The sequence below is a fragment of the Camellia sinensis genome, chromosome 10, assembly GCF_055761805.1.
Source record: "Camellia sinensis isolate YWXY chromosome 10, ASM5576180v1, whole genome shotgun sequence".
NCBI lineage: Eukaryota > Viridiplantae > Streptophyta > Magnoliopsida > Ericales > Theaceae > Camellia > Camellia sinensis.
In genome coordinates, this window is record NC_138970.1 from 156,050,754 (window position 1) to 156,068,196 (window position 17,443).

At 34.0% G+C, this 17,443-nt stretch overlaps 2 protein-coding genes and 1 non-coding gene across 5 annotated transcripts; 2 read left to right on the forward strand and 1 right to left on the reverse strand.

Moving 5' to 3' along the window:
- Positions 1-488: 488 nt before the first annotated feature.
- Positions 489-5,174, forward strand: LOC114292771 (uncharacterized). Its single transcript, XM_082892653.1, has 2 exons — positions 489-3,223; positions 4,377-5,174. The coding sequence occupies exon 1, from the start codon at positions 626-628 to the stop codon at positions 2,420-2,422; it is 1,797 nt and encodes a 598-aa protein (XP_082748779.1). The 5' UTR covers positions 489-625; the 3' UTR covers positions 2,423-3,223; positions 4,377-5,174.
- LOC145800786 (receptor kinase-like protein Xa21) lies at positions 2,433-4,750 on the forward strand. Its single transcript, XM_082890525.1, has 3 exons — positions 2,433-2,759; positions 2,827-3,223; positions 4,377-4,750. Exons 1-3 carry the CDS (start codon positions 2,433-2,435, stop codon positions 4,748-4,750), a joined length of 1,098 nt encoding a protein of 365 aa, XP_082746651.1.
- Positions 5,175-5,821: 647 nt separating the features above from the next.
- On the reverse strand, positions 5,822-17,226 carry LOC114285029 (uncharacterized). 3 transcript variants are annotated; one of them, XR_014342788.1, is made up of 6 exons: positions 16,913-17,168; positions 16,726-16,781; positions 13,554-13,665; positions 13,071-13,260; positions 6,216-6,266; positions 5,822-6,081 (listed from the first exon to the last, which is right to left on the reverse strand). It is a non-coding gene; the product is annotated as an uncharacterized LOC114285029 (transcript). The 3 variants fall into 3 exon arrangements; XR_014342787.1 differs by lacking the exon at positions 16,726-16,781 and having other exon boundaries at positions 16,913-17,226; XR_014342786.1 differs by lacking the exon at positions 16,726-16,781 and having other exon boundaries at positions 6,058-6,266; positions 16,913-17,226.
- Positions 17,227-17,443: the final 217 nt, after the last annotated feature.

Here is a 17,443-nt window from a genome sequence, read left to right on the forward strand (position 1 = left end):
TTAATTAGTGTATATGGTATTATTATTGATCTCACTCATTATACAAATTATAAATATTAGAAATCTCTTAAATTATGTCACATCATCAATTAATATACTAGTTAGTCCACTAATTGGTGTATATAGCATTATTTTTTAGTTTTTGACTACTATAATAGGCTAAAATAGTTGTATTTGATAAGATGATTGGATTTTTTTGTAATTAGATGTAATGTTTGTAAATAAAAAGTGAAATGATTATGAATTTAATGTGACATATTATCTTATTAACTATTTTCACCTATTTAATTTTTTAGAGCTGTTTTATATCAAAAAAATTCTTCACAAACACCTCCTAAAAAGATGGCTTGGCGATCTCTCTTGCACAATTTTCCGAGTCTTCATTTTCTCAAACTTAACCAATCAATCCCACTTTGCTTGTCTTCAAGTTCAATAAAATAAGATTTGTGCAGGCTTTGCTTGTCTTCAAGTTCAATAAAATAAGATTTGTGCAGGCTTTGGGATGATTTCGGGATCTATTTTAATTATTCAAACCTCTAATATATATATTGTATGGATATGACTATGGTGAGCATACATTTTCACAAGCTTAAGCATAAGCATACACACACTCTCTTTCTCAATCATGTCCGTGAGGAGGCTGTACGATGCTTCTCTTATGGGAGCTCTGGCACTGTTAGTGCTCTTATGCATGGTTGATTTGGCCATTTGTTCCTCGAACTTCACAGACCAATTAGCTCTCCTCAGCTTCAAATCATCGATCCAAAATGATCCCAACAACGTGTTGAGTAACTGGACGAAAGAAACCAATTTTTGTGGCTGGGCCGGGGTCTTATGCAGTCGACGTAGGCAAAGAGTCACGGGCTTGCTCCTTGGCGACATGGGTCTCGAAGGCACCATATCTCCTCATGTTGGTAATCTTTCTTTCCTCCAATTACTCGATCTTAGCAACAATAGCTTCTATGGTCATCTGACAGATGAAATAGGCCACTTGCGTCACCTAAAAACCCTTTATTTATTTCTTAATATGTTAGAAGGAAACATCCCGTTGGGCTTACACCACTGTCAAAGGCTTGAAGTGATATCTCTTGCGGGTAATAAATTTAGAGGTAGAATTCCGAAAGAGTTGAGCACCTTACCCTCTCTAAGTGAACTTGCTCTCGGACAAAATGAACTTATAGGTACTATTCCACCTTCCTTTGGCAACATTTCAAGCTTAGAAGGGTTTGGGCTAGAAGAGAATCAAATTTATGGAAACTTTCCAACTGAATTGGCACAACTTCCAAATTTGAACTTAATTTACCTTGCATTGAATTATCTCATAGGTCCAATACCTCCTGCAATTTTTAACAAGTCTTCAATGGTTCAAATTGACTTGAATGGGAATGCCTTTTCTGGAAACCTTCCAACAAATAATGGCCTTTTCCTTCCTAATCTTGAAGTCCTCCTTTTGGATCACAATCAACTAACTGGAAACATTCCTTCATCTCTTTCCAATTCTTCTAATCACACTATGCTAACACTAGCGGTCAACTTGTTTACTGGAACAGTACCAAAACATTTAGGCAATCTAAAACACCTAGAAGTTTTGCATTTATTTAAAAATCAACTGACAAACGAACCAGGAAGTATTGAACTTAGTTTTCTCACAGATTTGACAAATTGTACTTCCTTGGTGCATTTGTTGGTGGGAGGAAATAAATTGAGTGGCACCCTACCCAATTCTATTGGAAATTTTTCAAACACTTTGCAAGAACTTGATGTATCTGAAAGCCAACTAATTGGTACAATTCCTAAAGAGATTGGTTCTTTGAGGAATGTGAATGTACTTGGATTGGCTAACAGTAATCTGAATGGAAACATCCCCTCAACTCTTGGAGAAATTGAAAGCTTGCAAAGGTTGTATCTTGGAGGTAACAACTTTCATGGATCAATCCCAAATGAGATTTGCCTTTTGAGCAACTTAGGGGAACTTTATGCAGACGAAAATAAGTTATCTGGATCGATCCCAAGTTGCATTGAAAATCTTAAAGGTTTGCAGGTGATGAAGCTTTCTCATAATAAATTGACCTTCATACCGTCGAGTTTATGGAAAATTGAAACTTTAAGGGACTTGAATCTTTCGTTCAATTCATTAGGTGGAAGCCTAGATCCAAACATAAGACCATCGAAAGTGTTGGAAATCGTGGATTTATCTTGGAATCAAATCTCAGGAAGCATTCCGAGAGTTATTGGGTCATTTCACAGCCTAACTTCTTTGAACTTGTCTAGGAATTCATTCTCAGGACCCATTCCCAACACAATGGGCAATTTGATAACATTGGATTACTTGGATCTTTCACACAACAATCTATCTGGACAGATACCTAAGTCTCTTGAGGCACTTTCACATACCCAATACATGAATTTCTCTTGCAAATGAAGGGCCGTTCATGAACCTCACATCACAGTCTTTCATGGAGAATGAAGCACTTTGTGGGAATCCTATTTTGAAAGTGCCACCATGTGCAAGCAATAGTTCCAAGAAGTCGATGATTAAAATTAATCTTCGATACATTCTTCCTCTCATTGCAGTGATGCTAATCTTTTCTATTGGTGTGTATATTGTGAAAAGAAATCATGGAAACAATGTCCAAAGTCAAAATCTGATAGATTTATATGCAACAATGGAGCACAGAACGATTTCATATCTGGAGCTTCGACGAGCCACAAATGACTTATGCGAAGCCAACTTGCTTGGAGTAGGAAACTATGGCTCGGTATACAAAGGTGTACTTTCAGATGGGACAATTGTTGTCGTTAAGGTTTTAAATTTGCAACTTGAAGGAGCTTTCAAAAGTTGATGTAGAATGTAAAGTGTTGAAAACAACTCGACATAGAAATCTCGTTGGAGTTATAACGGCATGCTCTAATCCTGAGTTTAGAGCATTGGTTTTGCAATATATGTCTAATGGAAGCCTTGAAATGTGGTTATATTCTCATAACTCCTGCCTTAATCTCCTTCAAAGGATTGGCATCATGATTGATGTAGCATTAGCTCTAGAATATCTCCATTATGGTCAATTAGAGCCTGTGGTTCATTGTGATTTGAAGCCGAGCAATGTCCTTCTAGATGAAGACATGGTTGCACATGTTGCTGATTTCGGCATTGCAAAAATTTTGGCTGAAAACAAGACTGCAATACAAACCATGACTTTAGGTACCATTGGCTATATTGCTCCAGGTAAATGTTTTAATTACCTTTATTTACTTTATATTTCTCATTTGACAGACTTTGTTACAAATCAATTTTCTATGTATTTATTATTAATTTGTTTAGCATGCATGTATTGAATGTAAATTTTATGTTCTAAGTTCGCCGAAGAAATACCGTAGATGGCTTTTGTCAAGTGTCAATATATTTGCTTTTATCAAGAACATAATGTCAAGTTGAGATAGGTTCAGGCTTTCAATGCAACTTTAATGTTGAACCACATGCCTAATATTGACACTAATTACTAGATTAATTAGATTACTACGTTAAAGGATTATCCAGCCAAAAAGAAAAAAAAAAAAAGAAAATACGAGACAATAAATCATTTTAGAATAAAATACACTAAGTTCCTAAAATATATGCCTTGTCATGTTATTTTCATCGCCCGAGTTTTAATTTTGCCAATTTTATTCCTAAAATTTTCAATTTGAAACAAATTAATTTAATTTCAAAGGGATTGTTTAAATCATTAAAATAGTAATGACTACCATTATAATCCTCGAAGTGTGTTTCATGTCACTTATTTTCCAAAAGTCTTCAATTTTGTTGCTTTGGTCACTAAACACTAATTAAGAAGACAAAGCATAGCCCTACAATGCAATTGGATAAATTTGGTAAATTTAAAACTTTAGAGACTCAAGTAATATGACACAATTTGGTAAATTTAAAACTTTAGAGACTCAAGTAATATGACACACATACTGTTGATACCATAGATGAATTTATATTATTATTTTGTTAATGTTTAGACCGTTGGGTGAAATTGGAGAAGTTTGACTCAAATTTTAAAAACTTTATTGACAAAAATTCAAATTTGGTATATTAAAGTGACACAAAATGCATATTTTATGGATCATAGGTGTGTGTGTTATCCATCATTTTAACCAATTTTGAAATAAAATATTTTGCCTAACTGAGCTACCTCCTTAAATTGCTACATATCATCTATTTTTTTCACCATTTTGTATAACCAGGATACTTGCCAAGATATTAGTTGTTTTCATTAATTTTTTTCATAATCATCTTCAAACAAGGAAGTCAATTATAAGTATCCATATAGATGGTAATATAAAATGGTAATAAAGATCAGTGATATATATATCAATTTTCATATTTTATACAGAGTATGGCTCTGAAGGACGAGTCTCAACAAATGGTGATATATATAGCTATGGTGTGATGCTTTTGGAAACATTCACAAAAAAGAAACCCACAGATGAAATGTTCTCTGCAGAGATCAATTTAAGGCAATGGGTGAGCGCATCACTTCCCAACAAAATCATGGAAATAGTGAATGGTGGTTTATTGAGGATGCAAAATGACAGTGACATGGTTACCTCAAAAAGCATTCTTCTTGCTATTTTAGAGTTGGGTTTAGAGTGCACTAGTGATATACCTGTGGAGAGGAGTGACATTAAAAAGGTTCTTGTCAAGCTGAACAAGATCAGAAAGCAACTCCTTCACATGGACAAACATAGCAAAGGCAAAAGGCACTAGTAGATATGAGTTCGTACATGCTCGGACTGACGTAAAATTCAGTTGAAACATTGAAAATGACGTCACAATCAATATCCATCTATTTGCTATGGCGTACGATGGATTTCGGTCGAATTCTAATATTTAGGTCTCCAATTTGACGACTTCAGTGTTTTTGAAAATAATTGATTCATTAATTACTTGGTGTAAACGAATCCGTTTGAAGTTAGATTTTTCCCAAAATATGTAATTTTTATTCTAGTTTCTAGATTTGAGAGTAACCCAAATCTTTCTACTTTCGGTAATTTTCATATTATTTTGATTTAGGCTTGATTAGTGAGCATTGCCTTAGCTTATCTCCTATTGTATTGTGGCTTGTTCCCCTATAAATAATGGTAGTGAGTCTTGAGCATCTCTTTTATGAAATTTGTTGTTAATCTTTGTATTTGAGTTTCATCTCATTATTCTACCTTGCATACATCTCATTATCCTACCTTGCATCACATGCACATGCACTTGCAATATTATGTGTATGTATCCTACTACAAAATTTCGTAACATAAACTGTAAAATATATAATCTCGCCACAAATTGGTATAACAAAATTTTCGTTATCAAATCACAAATTTTTGCAATATCAACAATAAAATTTTGGACATTTTATAACACAAATTTATGGTGAGATTACACATTTTATAATTAATATTACGAAATTTTTTGATAAAATTGCACATTTTTCTGTTGGGGGTGCATACCATAGGATTTACCATATCTCTTAAAGGGCATGGTACAATTAATCCTTTGTTTCAGTTGTTCTATCCCTCTTGTGCTTAGGTAGGCCCTTTCAAACATTTACGAAAATATTTCTCCTGTTGACAAAATTATTTCACAATTCTTAAATGATATAATAGAGATTTTCCATTACAAAAATGAAATGAAGAGGACCTCCGCCCGATTCGTGACGGGAACTTTCACACCAAAGTTTTACCATCCTAAGCAAAATCTCGTACAACATACCAAAGAAGTCCACTTCAATAATGCTTTTGGGTATCAAAGAAGTTGTCTATAGAGTACTTTGAACAATGAAGACAATTTGTTTAGAGATGATCATTTACTGTACCCCTTATAAAAAATATTATTCAAGGGTTGTGCTCAAATAACAAAAACATAAAACTTAAAATGGACATCAACACAACATTTTTTTATAATCAATCCAAAATATTTTATAACTTCACATCTAATAAGATTCAATCGAGAGCATTCAAACTATTTAGAGCAAAAAAAGGGAAGCTACCAATTTTCTTACATCCCTAGAAGATTACATCCCATAGTAAGCTGCCAAATTTCTTGGTCTTTTGCATTATCCAACATCCAATTGATCGATGCAATTGAACCAACATAATGAAAAAAACATAGAGCAATGTCAGAGCTTAAAAGCAATTAAAAAAGATATTGTTCTAAAATATAAGCAAAACAACTAACGTACCTTTACAGTGCAATACAAAGCTAGATATTGGGTTACTTCTTCTCTCCACCACTTTTGAGAATGAAAAAAATGCAACAAAAATTAAAATAAGTAAAATAAATTAGAAAATTGATATTTGATTTAAAAGCAATGTATTTCGATAATCAAGCAAAACAATAACAAATTTATGGCTCAATAATGAATAAGCCAATTCACAACTTGATTTGTAAACCCAACTAATAGCCACCTTTAAGAAAAATTTGTGAACCAAAACCCAACTAATAAGCACTTCTAAGGGAAAGACAGGGGATCATACTTAAAAACCACTTCCAACACTTACTAGTCCCCCTCTTCCCACCTGCGAGAAACCTGATTACTGGTTTATAAACAAATGCAGATTTGAGAAGGAAAAAAAAAATAAAAAATAAAGAGGCACCAAAAATGTGACTAAGAAACAATTTTTTTTTAAGAGGACAAAGCATGAAGACATCAACATGAGAAAAAGTATATGTTTACACACAAAAAAAAAAAAAAAAAACAAAATTTAACATCAGAAGAATGCACAACAAAAAAAAACATGATATACATTCAATATACCTTGTATCAAAATACAAAACTGTAGCCAAGTAAGATTTACAGTCACAATTTCAATAAAGAGACAGACACAAAGACGGTGACAATTATTGGCCATTGGATTACACAATACATCCTGACCATTGAATTCTTTAATTTTGAAAAATTGGATACCAGAGCAACCGGTTGACCATCTCCAATATTAACGTATTCTCTCTCTCTCTACTGTCACTCTTTCGCCTCTCCTACTCCCTCTCCCTCTGCTACTCCCTTCTTCGAGTGATCTCTTCCCCTGCTCCTCTCACTCTTTTCTCTCTCTACTACGCTCATTCGTCTCTCTTCGTCTGGCTCGACTGACTGCAGGTTCTAAGTGATTGTTCGATTTAAAACCCTAATCCATCCCAGTGAGCCTCCGTTTGGTTTTTGAGAAAACAAAAGTTCTTTTTTTTTTGAAGAGCAATCAACAAGGTATGCCTCCCTCTGATTATTCTGAAACCCTAAACCCTCTTCTAAAACTCTTTTCTTCCCCATTTTTTACTCTCTTTGGATATTTCTAAAATCATCCCTCTTCTAAATCTGTACTCTTTGATTTTTACCCTATTTGTTCTATCTGGATTTCTATTCCAGTCTCTTGGCTCACACTGATTCAAAATTTGTACTAAAGTAAGTCTTGGTAACGATTTTGTTCTATTTTGCTATTTCTATATCTCAGTTAACATTCTTAATGAAATAATCCATTTTTACATTTATTAATATTGTATTTTGTAACCATATTGCTGCTTCCATGACTTGTTCGTGAGTTGTTGCAAAATATTTTATAAGAAATTTTGGCATTAAAATTATAGGACTAATTATGTTATTTGAATTTTGATTGCATTTAAGATGTTTGTAAAAATGCTTAGTTCGTTAGCAATGTAAACAAATGTATTTTGGAACAATATTTTCATTGCATTTAGATGTTCAAAACTTATGATTAACTATTCCAATTTATGTTTAGTGATATTCACATGAAGCAACTATAACTTGTGGTGGGACCACCCATTTTGTAAGTTGGGGCAAATAATTATTCCAAGTGTTTTTGGTAATGTTTAGTACTTCTTGTTCTAGTTGAATTAGATAGGCATCTCAAGTAAATTATTTGTTTGATTGGTTTTTAAATATATATATATATATATATATATAAGCGAAATTAGTTCACATACAATAAAAATACTTCCAAAAATGCTAATCAAATAGTGCTTTAACTTCACTTGTATCGTTGTTTAAGCATGAGCAGTTGACAAGATAACAGGGAAGAGACTCCAACCAACAAAAAAGTGTGAAAAGCTAAAAAGAAATGAAGTACATGTTTTTAATTTTAGCTAAAAAGCAGTCGACATGAAGCTTATGTTTAATAAAATGAATTTGCTCCGCATACTTTTTTCAAAGTGTATTGCTGCTAAGATAATCCATGAATTACTGTCTTCCCTCTTAAGCGTGGATGCTTTCCTAGCAACCATGAAAGATTAGTGTGAAACTTTAGGATTGAAGTAGTGGAAAGTGTGAGAAAGGGAAAATTTTGAAAATTTTTTTTTTTTTTTTTTTTGCCTTCTTTGTTTAGCATGATAACTGATAATGTTGGAAAATGTAAGATTGTTAAATTTAGCGTACAACCATAGCAACATGGTAAGTTGCTTTTCAATTTCTTGCAAAATATACATAAATGTTTCTTGCAAAAAATAAAGAATTTTTTTTCACTATTTTGTCACTTCTGATTTGCAAGTCCTGTTACCATGTGCACCTTGTATCTTAACCATTGAATCTTCACAAACTAATCTAAGCCATTGAATAATTTAATGGAAAAAACTTGAAACCTTCTAAACCAGTTGTTGTCCTGATTGAAAACTCCTCTCTCTCTCTCTCTCTCTCTCTCTCTCTCTCTCTCTGTGTGTTTTTCTTTCTCTCTTGCTTTCTCCCCTCTAAGAAAACCCTAACGTTTTTCTCCCAACGTGACTCCAACAATTCTCTCCCTCCTACGACACCACTCAAAAGACCTTCCCGCAAAGTCGAAACTCTTCCATCTCTATTTTCTGCAACTTAATCTAGTACATATGTTGGTACATTTTGTGAGCCTTATTCTGACCCTAAGTTAATATAAGAAGCAATTGAAGTTTGTGCATCTTCTGGTGTTCTTTTGCTGATACTCTCTCTCTCTCTCTCTGTGTGTGTGTGTGTGTGCGCGCGCGTAATGGTCCATTTTGTGAATTCTTTGCTTGTTGATTTTTTACTTCTTCCAAGTTCATTGTTTGTGGGGTGAAACCCATATGACCTATTAATTATAACTTTTACTAACCCTTCATTTTTTGCTGTTTGGAAAACTCTATTCACTTTGACTTTTATCCAATTGTGTCTCATTCTTAGAATTTTGAACATTAGGCTAGTGAAACTACAACTTAAGGGTTTTTTCCAAACTTGGTAACGATTTTAAACTATTTCTCTCTAGTGTTTAAGATGTTTGAATTTGATTGGATTTAAGCTGTTCCAAACTGTTCTAAACGATTTTTTAATCATAGTTAAGATAATCCGAAGAGAATAAGAGATTGTTCGAAACTATTCCAAATTGATTTTTAAATATCTTTTTCAAATTGTTCTTTGAATTTTGATTGCATTTAAGATGTTTGTAAAAATGCATTAGTTTTTATTTTTTGGGATCAACAAAAATAAACTTTAGTGAAGAGCATTTGGAGAGGAATTTGAATGTGCTACCCTTTTTACTTACTAGAAAGAAGATAAGTAAATCTTTTTGGTAAATTAGTATTAAGCATGAGATCTTTCAAATGATTTTGGGTACCAAAAATGGTTAAAATCTAACTCACTGAAATACATCAAATATATCTTGGGTATGCAATGATCAAATATATCTTACTGAAATTTTTTGAATTTTAGCTCATTCAAAACCTAGCACATTGGTTGGGGAAAGCATTGTGCTTCACATTAATTTTTTATTTGCTACATTCATTTCTATAAATCAACGTTTATGTGAGATGTAATAACTTTAAAATATTTTTCATTCTTCCTTTGTAACCAATCATTGGATATATGCAAGTAATGCATGCACGGATTAGGTTCCTTTTGAGTTTTCTTTTTACCTGTAATGGTTTTAAATTATTTTCATTGAAAAAAAATCTGAAAATGGTATTACTTGAGGTACTTGTTCAATAATTTCATTGTCAAGGATTTGGGTTTATTTAATTTGCTTGAATTTTATGATTTTACTGTAAACATTGTTGTGTTGAATATATTTTTGTGAATGAGTGATTTATGTCGCATGTTCTTTTGTGCATAATTACATACATTAGACAGCCATATTGAGTGTTTTTTTCCTTTGGTTAACAATACTTACCTGGAAACACAAACTATGATCAACCATTAGGCATACAACCCTAACAAAACATGCACATTTTGTTCATTTCATGAAATCAGGCATAAGTGGGAAATTCTTTTAGTAGTTAAGTTTGTTTAAAGACTTTAGAGGTGCAATAATATTGGCTATAATCTGGGTTGTGCAGGGTTTACAAGTGCAATTTTACATGGGGGAGACTTTGGATCTTCCATTTTCAATTATCAAATGCACACATTTAAACATAATTGTTATATAGAATTTGTCACAAAAACAATACGAAAACAACATGCTTGAGCAATCATATCATTCAAAATAAATTTTATGTATGAATTTTATATTTACATGGCATTACTCGTTTTATTTTCCAACCGTGCCCTTTTGAAAACCTTATCAACGAAAAGAGCTCCGCAATTCGTAGTGCTAATAATGTTTTGTTTATTTCTTGGTCTAACACCAAAAATGACGCAAAAATACAAAGACAGTTTTTTTTTTTGTTTTTTTTTTGTGTGTGTGTGTGTGTGTGTTTTAACGAAAATACAAAGACAGTTGGATACATATACCATGGTCATTCCCCAACAGAAAATCTACTTTCTATTCTAGGAATTGGAAGAGGTTATGGTCTATTTTCTTAGCCCTAGTTAAAGCTTAAAACATATTTTTCGAAACATGGGGACTTTAATGTAATTGCAGATCCAGTGGCAATGATTGTGGATTACATTATTACATATTTTAAAAATAATAAATAATCTGTTTATATTCAATCTATACAAAATTTGTAGCTCAAAGTAATCTTGGATTGGATTTATATGCAGTTTTACAATGTATGATGAAAGTAAATGTATTACTTCAAGAGCTAAATGATTATATTTGTGTGTTTGTGTAGATGGTTTGTTAATGTGAAAGGATATGTGCAAAATGACATTCGTCGTAATATATTATACCCTTTGTCCCCATAATCTTAAATTTCCTAAAGCATTGTCTTATTTTCTAACTCATTTTCATGTTCTATTTTCTTTTGTCGCAAGTCCTCAATTTCACCATCTTTAAATAGAAGTAAAGGTATACCTCCCTCCCTCCTAGCAGTAGCGCTGATGGGGGTGCTAACTTATGTGTGTTCGTTTGCTTTCTAATTGATAGCAAGGCACTGGCGGGTGTGCCAATTTATTTATTTACTTGTATTTTATTTCCTTTAACTGATAGTAGGGCACTGGTGGGTGTGCCACTTTATTTCTTTGCTTTCTTTCAATTTATATCAGGGCCCTGGCAAGCGTGCCAATTTATTTATTTACTTTCTTTTAATTGATAGTAGGGCATTGGCTAGTGTGCCAATTTATTTATTTGTTTTCTTTTAATTGATAACAGGACACCGGCGGGTGTGTCAATTTATTTGTTTGCTAGTATTCACTCTCTTTTAATTGAAAGCAGGTCACTGACAGGTGTGCCACTTTATTTCTTTGTTTGTATTTGCTGTATTTTGGAATCATATTTTTGCTTCAATCTTTTTGAACAAGAAGAAGTATATAAACCAAAACTTAATTTTTCTTTTTCTGTTCCTTTTTTTTTCTTCTAATTTTTTATCAACAATTAGATAGCTACATTTTTTTTTTCTTCTATTGAGAAGATAGTGAACTTTAATACACACGCGTGCACACACAAAAATGGACAAAAATTGAAGCCATGAGGATATGAACTAAGGTAAAGAAAAAGAATAAAATTGAATACAATTGGAGTAATGTTGACTGTAATCATAGATTTGTGTCGGATGTAGTCCCCCAACCACCCCTTCCAAAAAAAAAAATTGATAAGAAAAGAAAACAAATCAGCACTGTCTTTGGTAATAGGGAACTTGTCATGGAGTCACAGAAAAGATATTAGGGGTGAGCATGGTCCAAATTGGACTGGATTGGGATAAAACCAAGACCAATCCATTATTTATGGTTTCTGAAAAATTGAAACCAATCCAATCCGTTTAAATAGTGGAACCAATCCAAACCAATCCATTTAAACACGGATTGGATCGGTTTAGGACCACGGATTCACACAATTAAATAACAAAAAATATATATATAATACTTTAATTTCATAAAAATATAAACATAATACTAGTTCCACAATAACAACATGTCTTTCTATAATAGCGACATACTATTAGAATTTAAGCAACCATAATAAAAATAATTACATCATAAGTATTTAGACCATTACTAATTAAAACTAAAAAAAACAAACAAAAGTAATAAAAAAAAGATACTATGTGAATTTAAGTTTGAGTTCAGTTTTATATAAAATAAGAGAAGATAGTATAAAAGATGGTGTATAATAAAAATATAAATTATTTGTATACCGTCCGGATTGGTTCCAATCCGGAACCGTGGGGTTCAATCCGAAACCAATCCGTGGACTACGGATTTTTAATTATTCAATCCAGAACCGAACCGCAGATTCAAAACACCAATCCAAACCTACCGGATTGGACTGGACTGGATCGAATTACGGATTTTACGGATTTCTTGCTCAGCCCTAAAAGATATAACCATTCTTTGAAGATGGGGTGCGGAATTTCCTACGTTAAGTACTCATACTAATATTGACAGAAAATATATCACTGTTCTACTTCATTGTATAAATTTATTAAAACGTAGAAAGTTCAGGGGGGAAAACAAAATCTCACCAATTTTACAAATTCAGAATATAGATATTTGGAATTTTAACTTCAAGTTCCTACGAAGTGTTAATCCGACAAAATTTGGAAATTGGGTTGGCTGTAGATGATTGGATCTTTCCATTTAACATTGTGAGATGTAAAATTGATATGAGAAGTCTCTAAGGTAAGGGAGCTGTTTGGGTGTGCAACCAGTTAAAGGTTGCACATCATATGCAAAGTAAAAGAGCAATACAAATTCAATTTGTCGGGTACTCACCATAAGCAGGAGGATTTGCAATAATTGCCTGAGCTCTAAAAGGCTCACCCGTATCTACATCTGGTTCAGTGCATGCCGGTAACAGAGATTCAATAATGGCCTTTAGTTGCTTTCTCTATATAGATAATTCTCCTGGTGCAGATGGAATTAAACCATTGTCCGTGGCCATATCTATAATTGCAGGGGAGAACTAGAAAAGGAAAAAATAAAATAATTAAAAAAGCACAACTTAGTACATCCAAAATAAAGATCTTGGGATTGCACATGCTATCCCAATTTTAACACCAGTTATGAAACTGTCAACAATATGATAAATATATGACAGGACAAACAAACAGAAAAGAAATAAAAATTGATCCAAGCAAAACAAAAGGAGAGGCTTAGAAAGTGATTCTCAGAAAACTAACACATATGAAGAAAATCAATTCTGTTTTTAAATAGAGATGGGGCAAAAGAAAAAGTATCAAGTCAAGGACATCTTACATCCTGCCAAAATCCGAGGATCACCGCCGAAAGGGTAAAAGTCTATACCAGCTGACTTTACAAAAGTAGAGAAGTTAACATGAGTTGCCAACCTAACATGATGACCAAACTCCTGCAGATAGACATAGAATTAGTTTAACAACAAAATAACAGCACTAAAGATAAAACAAAGATGCTTCAATAGCTCTGCGGTGAGTCCAAAAGCAAAACTAACATTTCCACTATACCAACAGATAGATCTGTGGAGGGTTTTGCTTTCGCCTTCAGTACACCTGCTTGGTCGTCCTCGCACTCCAATCTCACCTCTCAAGCCCTACTCTCAGTCGAAGACCTTCTCTTTCAGAAGCCATGGGATGAACTGAAGAAACAGTCCTGGCTTCCACCCATCTGTTTCAACACCGCTCTCTCTAGCTCGCAACTTTTCTGTGTTGAATCCAAATCACAGAGAGAGACCACCACACAGTCTAGGCACCATTCACAGTGGAGTGGAAGCCTGCAGCTGGGTTTTGCTCGGTGGCTGGCATCACAGAGAGAGGAACAACACAGAAGTGCCCTTTACCTGTTCGACAAAATGCCCCAGTGAAACCTTGTCACTGTGCTGTCATAAGATGATTAAGGAGAAAGAGAAAGAGAAAGAGAAGGACAATGAGAGGGACAAAGAGGGTAGTAAGCTATCATTGAAGAAGGGCAAACTAGCCAAGAGCAAACTAGCCAAGAGTAAATCAAAAAGCAAATCTTCGACTAAGGTATCTTTGAAGGAGTTTGTAAATCAGGTGGATCAACTATCTACTGATGATATGCCTAATGTACTTCCCCGCCGGTCTACACGCATTCGAGGCCCCCCCAAATCTCTTTCACTTGGAGATTTTGTGGGACCGTGGCAAAGGCCCTCAAATGTAAACAAGAGGGGATTGAGAGACGTAGATTCAGAGGATAGCTCAATTGAGTGTGATTGTGATCTTGGTACAACACAGTTTCGCTGGACTGTGGAAATGCAAGCCTCACCTGAGCAATCACCAAAGCAGCATCAAACACCTAATGCATGGAACACACCAACTAGAGTGCTAACTGATGTTGAGCAGTGGCCAAAATTGACCACTGTGTCCCCATTGGTGGCAAACGAAATGATGTTGTCAAATAAATTTGGCTCACTTAGTGCTGATCAAAGGAAAGAAGTAATGGGTTCCAAGCAACGAGAGAGTGATAAGCCCGTGCGAGCTTGTTGAAATGAGGATTCGGTTGATCTACATATGGAAGATGGTAGTGAAGGTCTGGATACACTTGCTATATCAGGTAAACCTCTACAAGTTGGGAGCTCTTTAATTAAAGAAGAGATTAACAAGGTGTCAAAATTGAAGTATAAAATAGGTGCCCATAAGATTGAGAACCAAGTAGATGGCATTTACAATGTCCCTATTGAGATCTCAAAAAAAGGCTTTTCTTATTGGGAAAATGCTTTGGTTGGATACTTCATTGATAAAAGATTCTCTTTCCATTATGTGAAAACTTGGGCGGAGAAACTTTGGGAAAATTTGCTTGAGGACGTTGTCTCCATTGACAATGGTTTTTTTATTTTTAAAGTAAAAAGTGAAGAGGCTATGGACACAATCTTGGAAGATGGCCCCTATTATGTTGGGGCTAGATTGATTGTTATTAAAAAATGGCAACCTGGACTAAAACTAACAAAGTGTGAATTTTCAAGTGTGCCATTGTGGGTGAAGTTGTACAATGTTCCTTTGGAACTTTGGAGTGAAGAGGGTTTGGGTTACATAGCTAGCATCTTGGGAACTCCTCTTTATTTGGATGAGCCAACTTTTAAGAGAAGCAGACTTACGTTTGCGAGAATTTGTATTGAAGTGCCAGCAAATAAAGAGATCCCTAAGTCTTTCAAAATAAATCTTGGTTATGGTGACCCATATGAGATTCAAGTTGAGGTACCATGGAAGCCCCAAAGGTGTGATGGTTGTAAGACTTTTGGCCATACCACTAATTTGTGCCCTCAAAAGCCAAAGTCTTTGAACCCTCCCTCTTTCAAACATGAGTGGAGAGTCAAGGACACTAAAACACAAATTCCGACTAAATGGGAAGTGGTGAAGAAAAAGGGGAGAGATGGTGGGCAAGGTTCAACGCCATTGATCAACAAAGAGAGAGAGACGCAGTCTTCTATCCCCTCAACATCTAATGCCTTTGATGTCCTTGAATCGTGTGATATGGACGAGTTAGGAAATGGAGATTCAAGTCAAGAGTTGAGAAATAGAGGGAGTCCATCTCCAAGTGATCCTAGTTATGGGGAGACTTCAAAAGAGGATAACAGAAGAAAACTTAAAGCGAAACTTCATGACTTGAAGAATGCTAGAAGGAAATTCTGAATCCTTATTTTGTTGGGAATGTTGTGCTTGTTTTCTATAAGTTCAGTTTGTTTTTTGATGGAATAGTTTATTTTGTTTATTTTTGTGCTCCCATCAAAAGCTGTGTGTTGAACTTCATTGTATATTTTTCTTTTTTGGTTATAATATGACTTACTTATCCAAAAAAAAAAATATAAAAATAAATAAATAAAATAAGAACAACAACAACTAAAACTACTAATAATGATCTGTTCTTCCCCAGGAAGCAGAGGGTAGGTGTCATTAACATGAAGTACCTGATATTACTCAGTGAAATGTAAAATAAGCCGTTTAATTAAATATACTATGAAGAATTAAGTCAAGACATAAATTACAATTCAATTTTCTAACAGTGCTTAGATTCAGCAAAAAACTAAATGCAGAAAATGTCAATTCAAAAACAGCAGCTGGACAACTAAACTTTTACATGCATTCATGCACAATGAATCACAACGTGAAAACTAAAAATATTCAAAATGCACAACAACAATCGCCATATCAGCTCCAAAAGCCATCCCAGTTTGTTCCAATCTATTCGATTGTTACAAGAAAGAAGAAATAATGGTTATAGCATTGAAAATTGCAAGTGAAATTTGTAGTCATTCTGCATACCTCTTTTCAGCATATAGAAACATTTCTTTGGCATATTCAATTAGACAGGACGTCAGTAAAACATATGAAAATAATGCTTAAATAAATCAATTCTATTTATTGACCATCAAATCCAAACAATGAATTACAACAAACAAGCCACATCAATTCACAAAACAAAATCAACATTGTACCTATGTTGAGCAGATTATGTTGCGATGGTTGATTGAAAACCAAATCAACATTGTACCTATGTTGAGCAGATTATTAGAGATGGTTGATTGAAAACCCTAGGAGAATATTCAAGATTGTAAACCCTAGGAGAAGAATCGACGGGAAGGAAGAGAATGCAAAACTGAGATTGTAGACAGTGGTGCTCACCTTAGTAAACAATGGTGCTCGCTCTCGCCGGTGCAGATGATAACGGTGGCGGTGGAACTTCGAAATCGAAAGAGACAGAGCTTCGAAATCGAAAAAGAGAATTTTGAAATCAAAATCGAAATTGCTCTAAGATGAATCTCTCACTCCCTCTCTGAGATGAATCGAAATTACTGAGTTGAATCATTGTTGATTCGATCGGTTGAGAACAATTAGGGTTGAGAGAGACAGAGTCTATCTGTTTCTTCAAAATAAGGATGTTTCTGTTTTTTCAGAATAAGAAGATATAAAAACAAAATTTAAAAAATATATCTACGCAACAAAACAGAACAGTTTTTGAAAATATATAAAAGAAAATGAGTGCGGGTCCTAATTAGTGTCACCACTAATGATATGGTATCTACTATTATAGTGTTATTGTGTCTATTTTTTTTTTTTTAAGTAAATGTCACATCATTAGTGGTTGTTTTAGAGCACCACTTTTAGTGGTCTCTATCATTGCCCATATATAGCGATTCCAGTTTTCCCTTCATT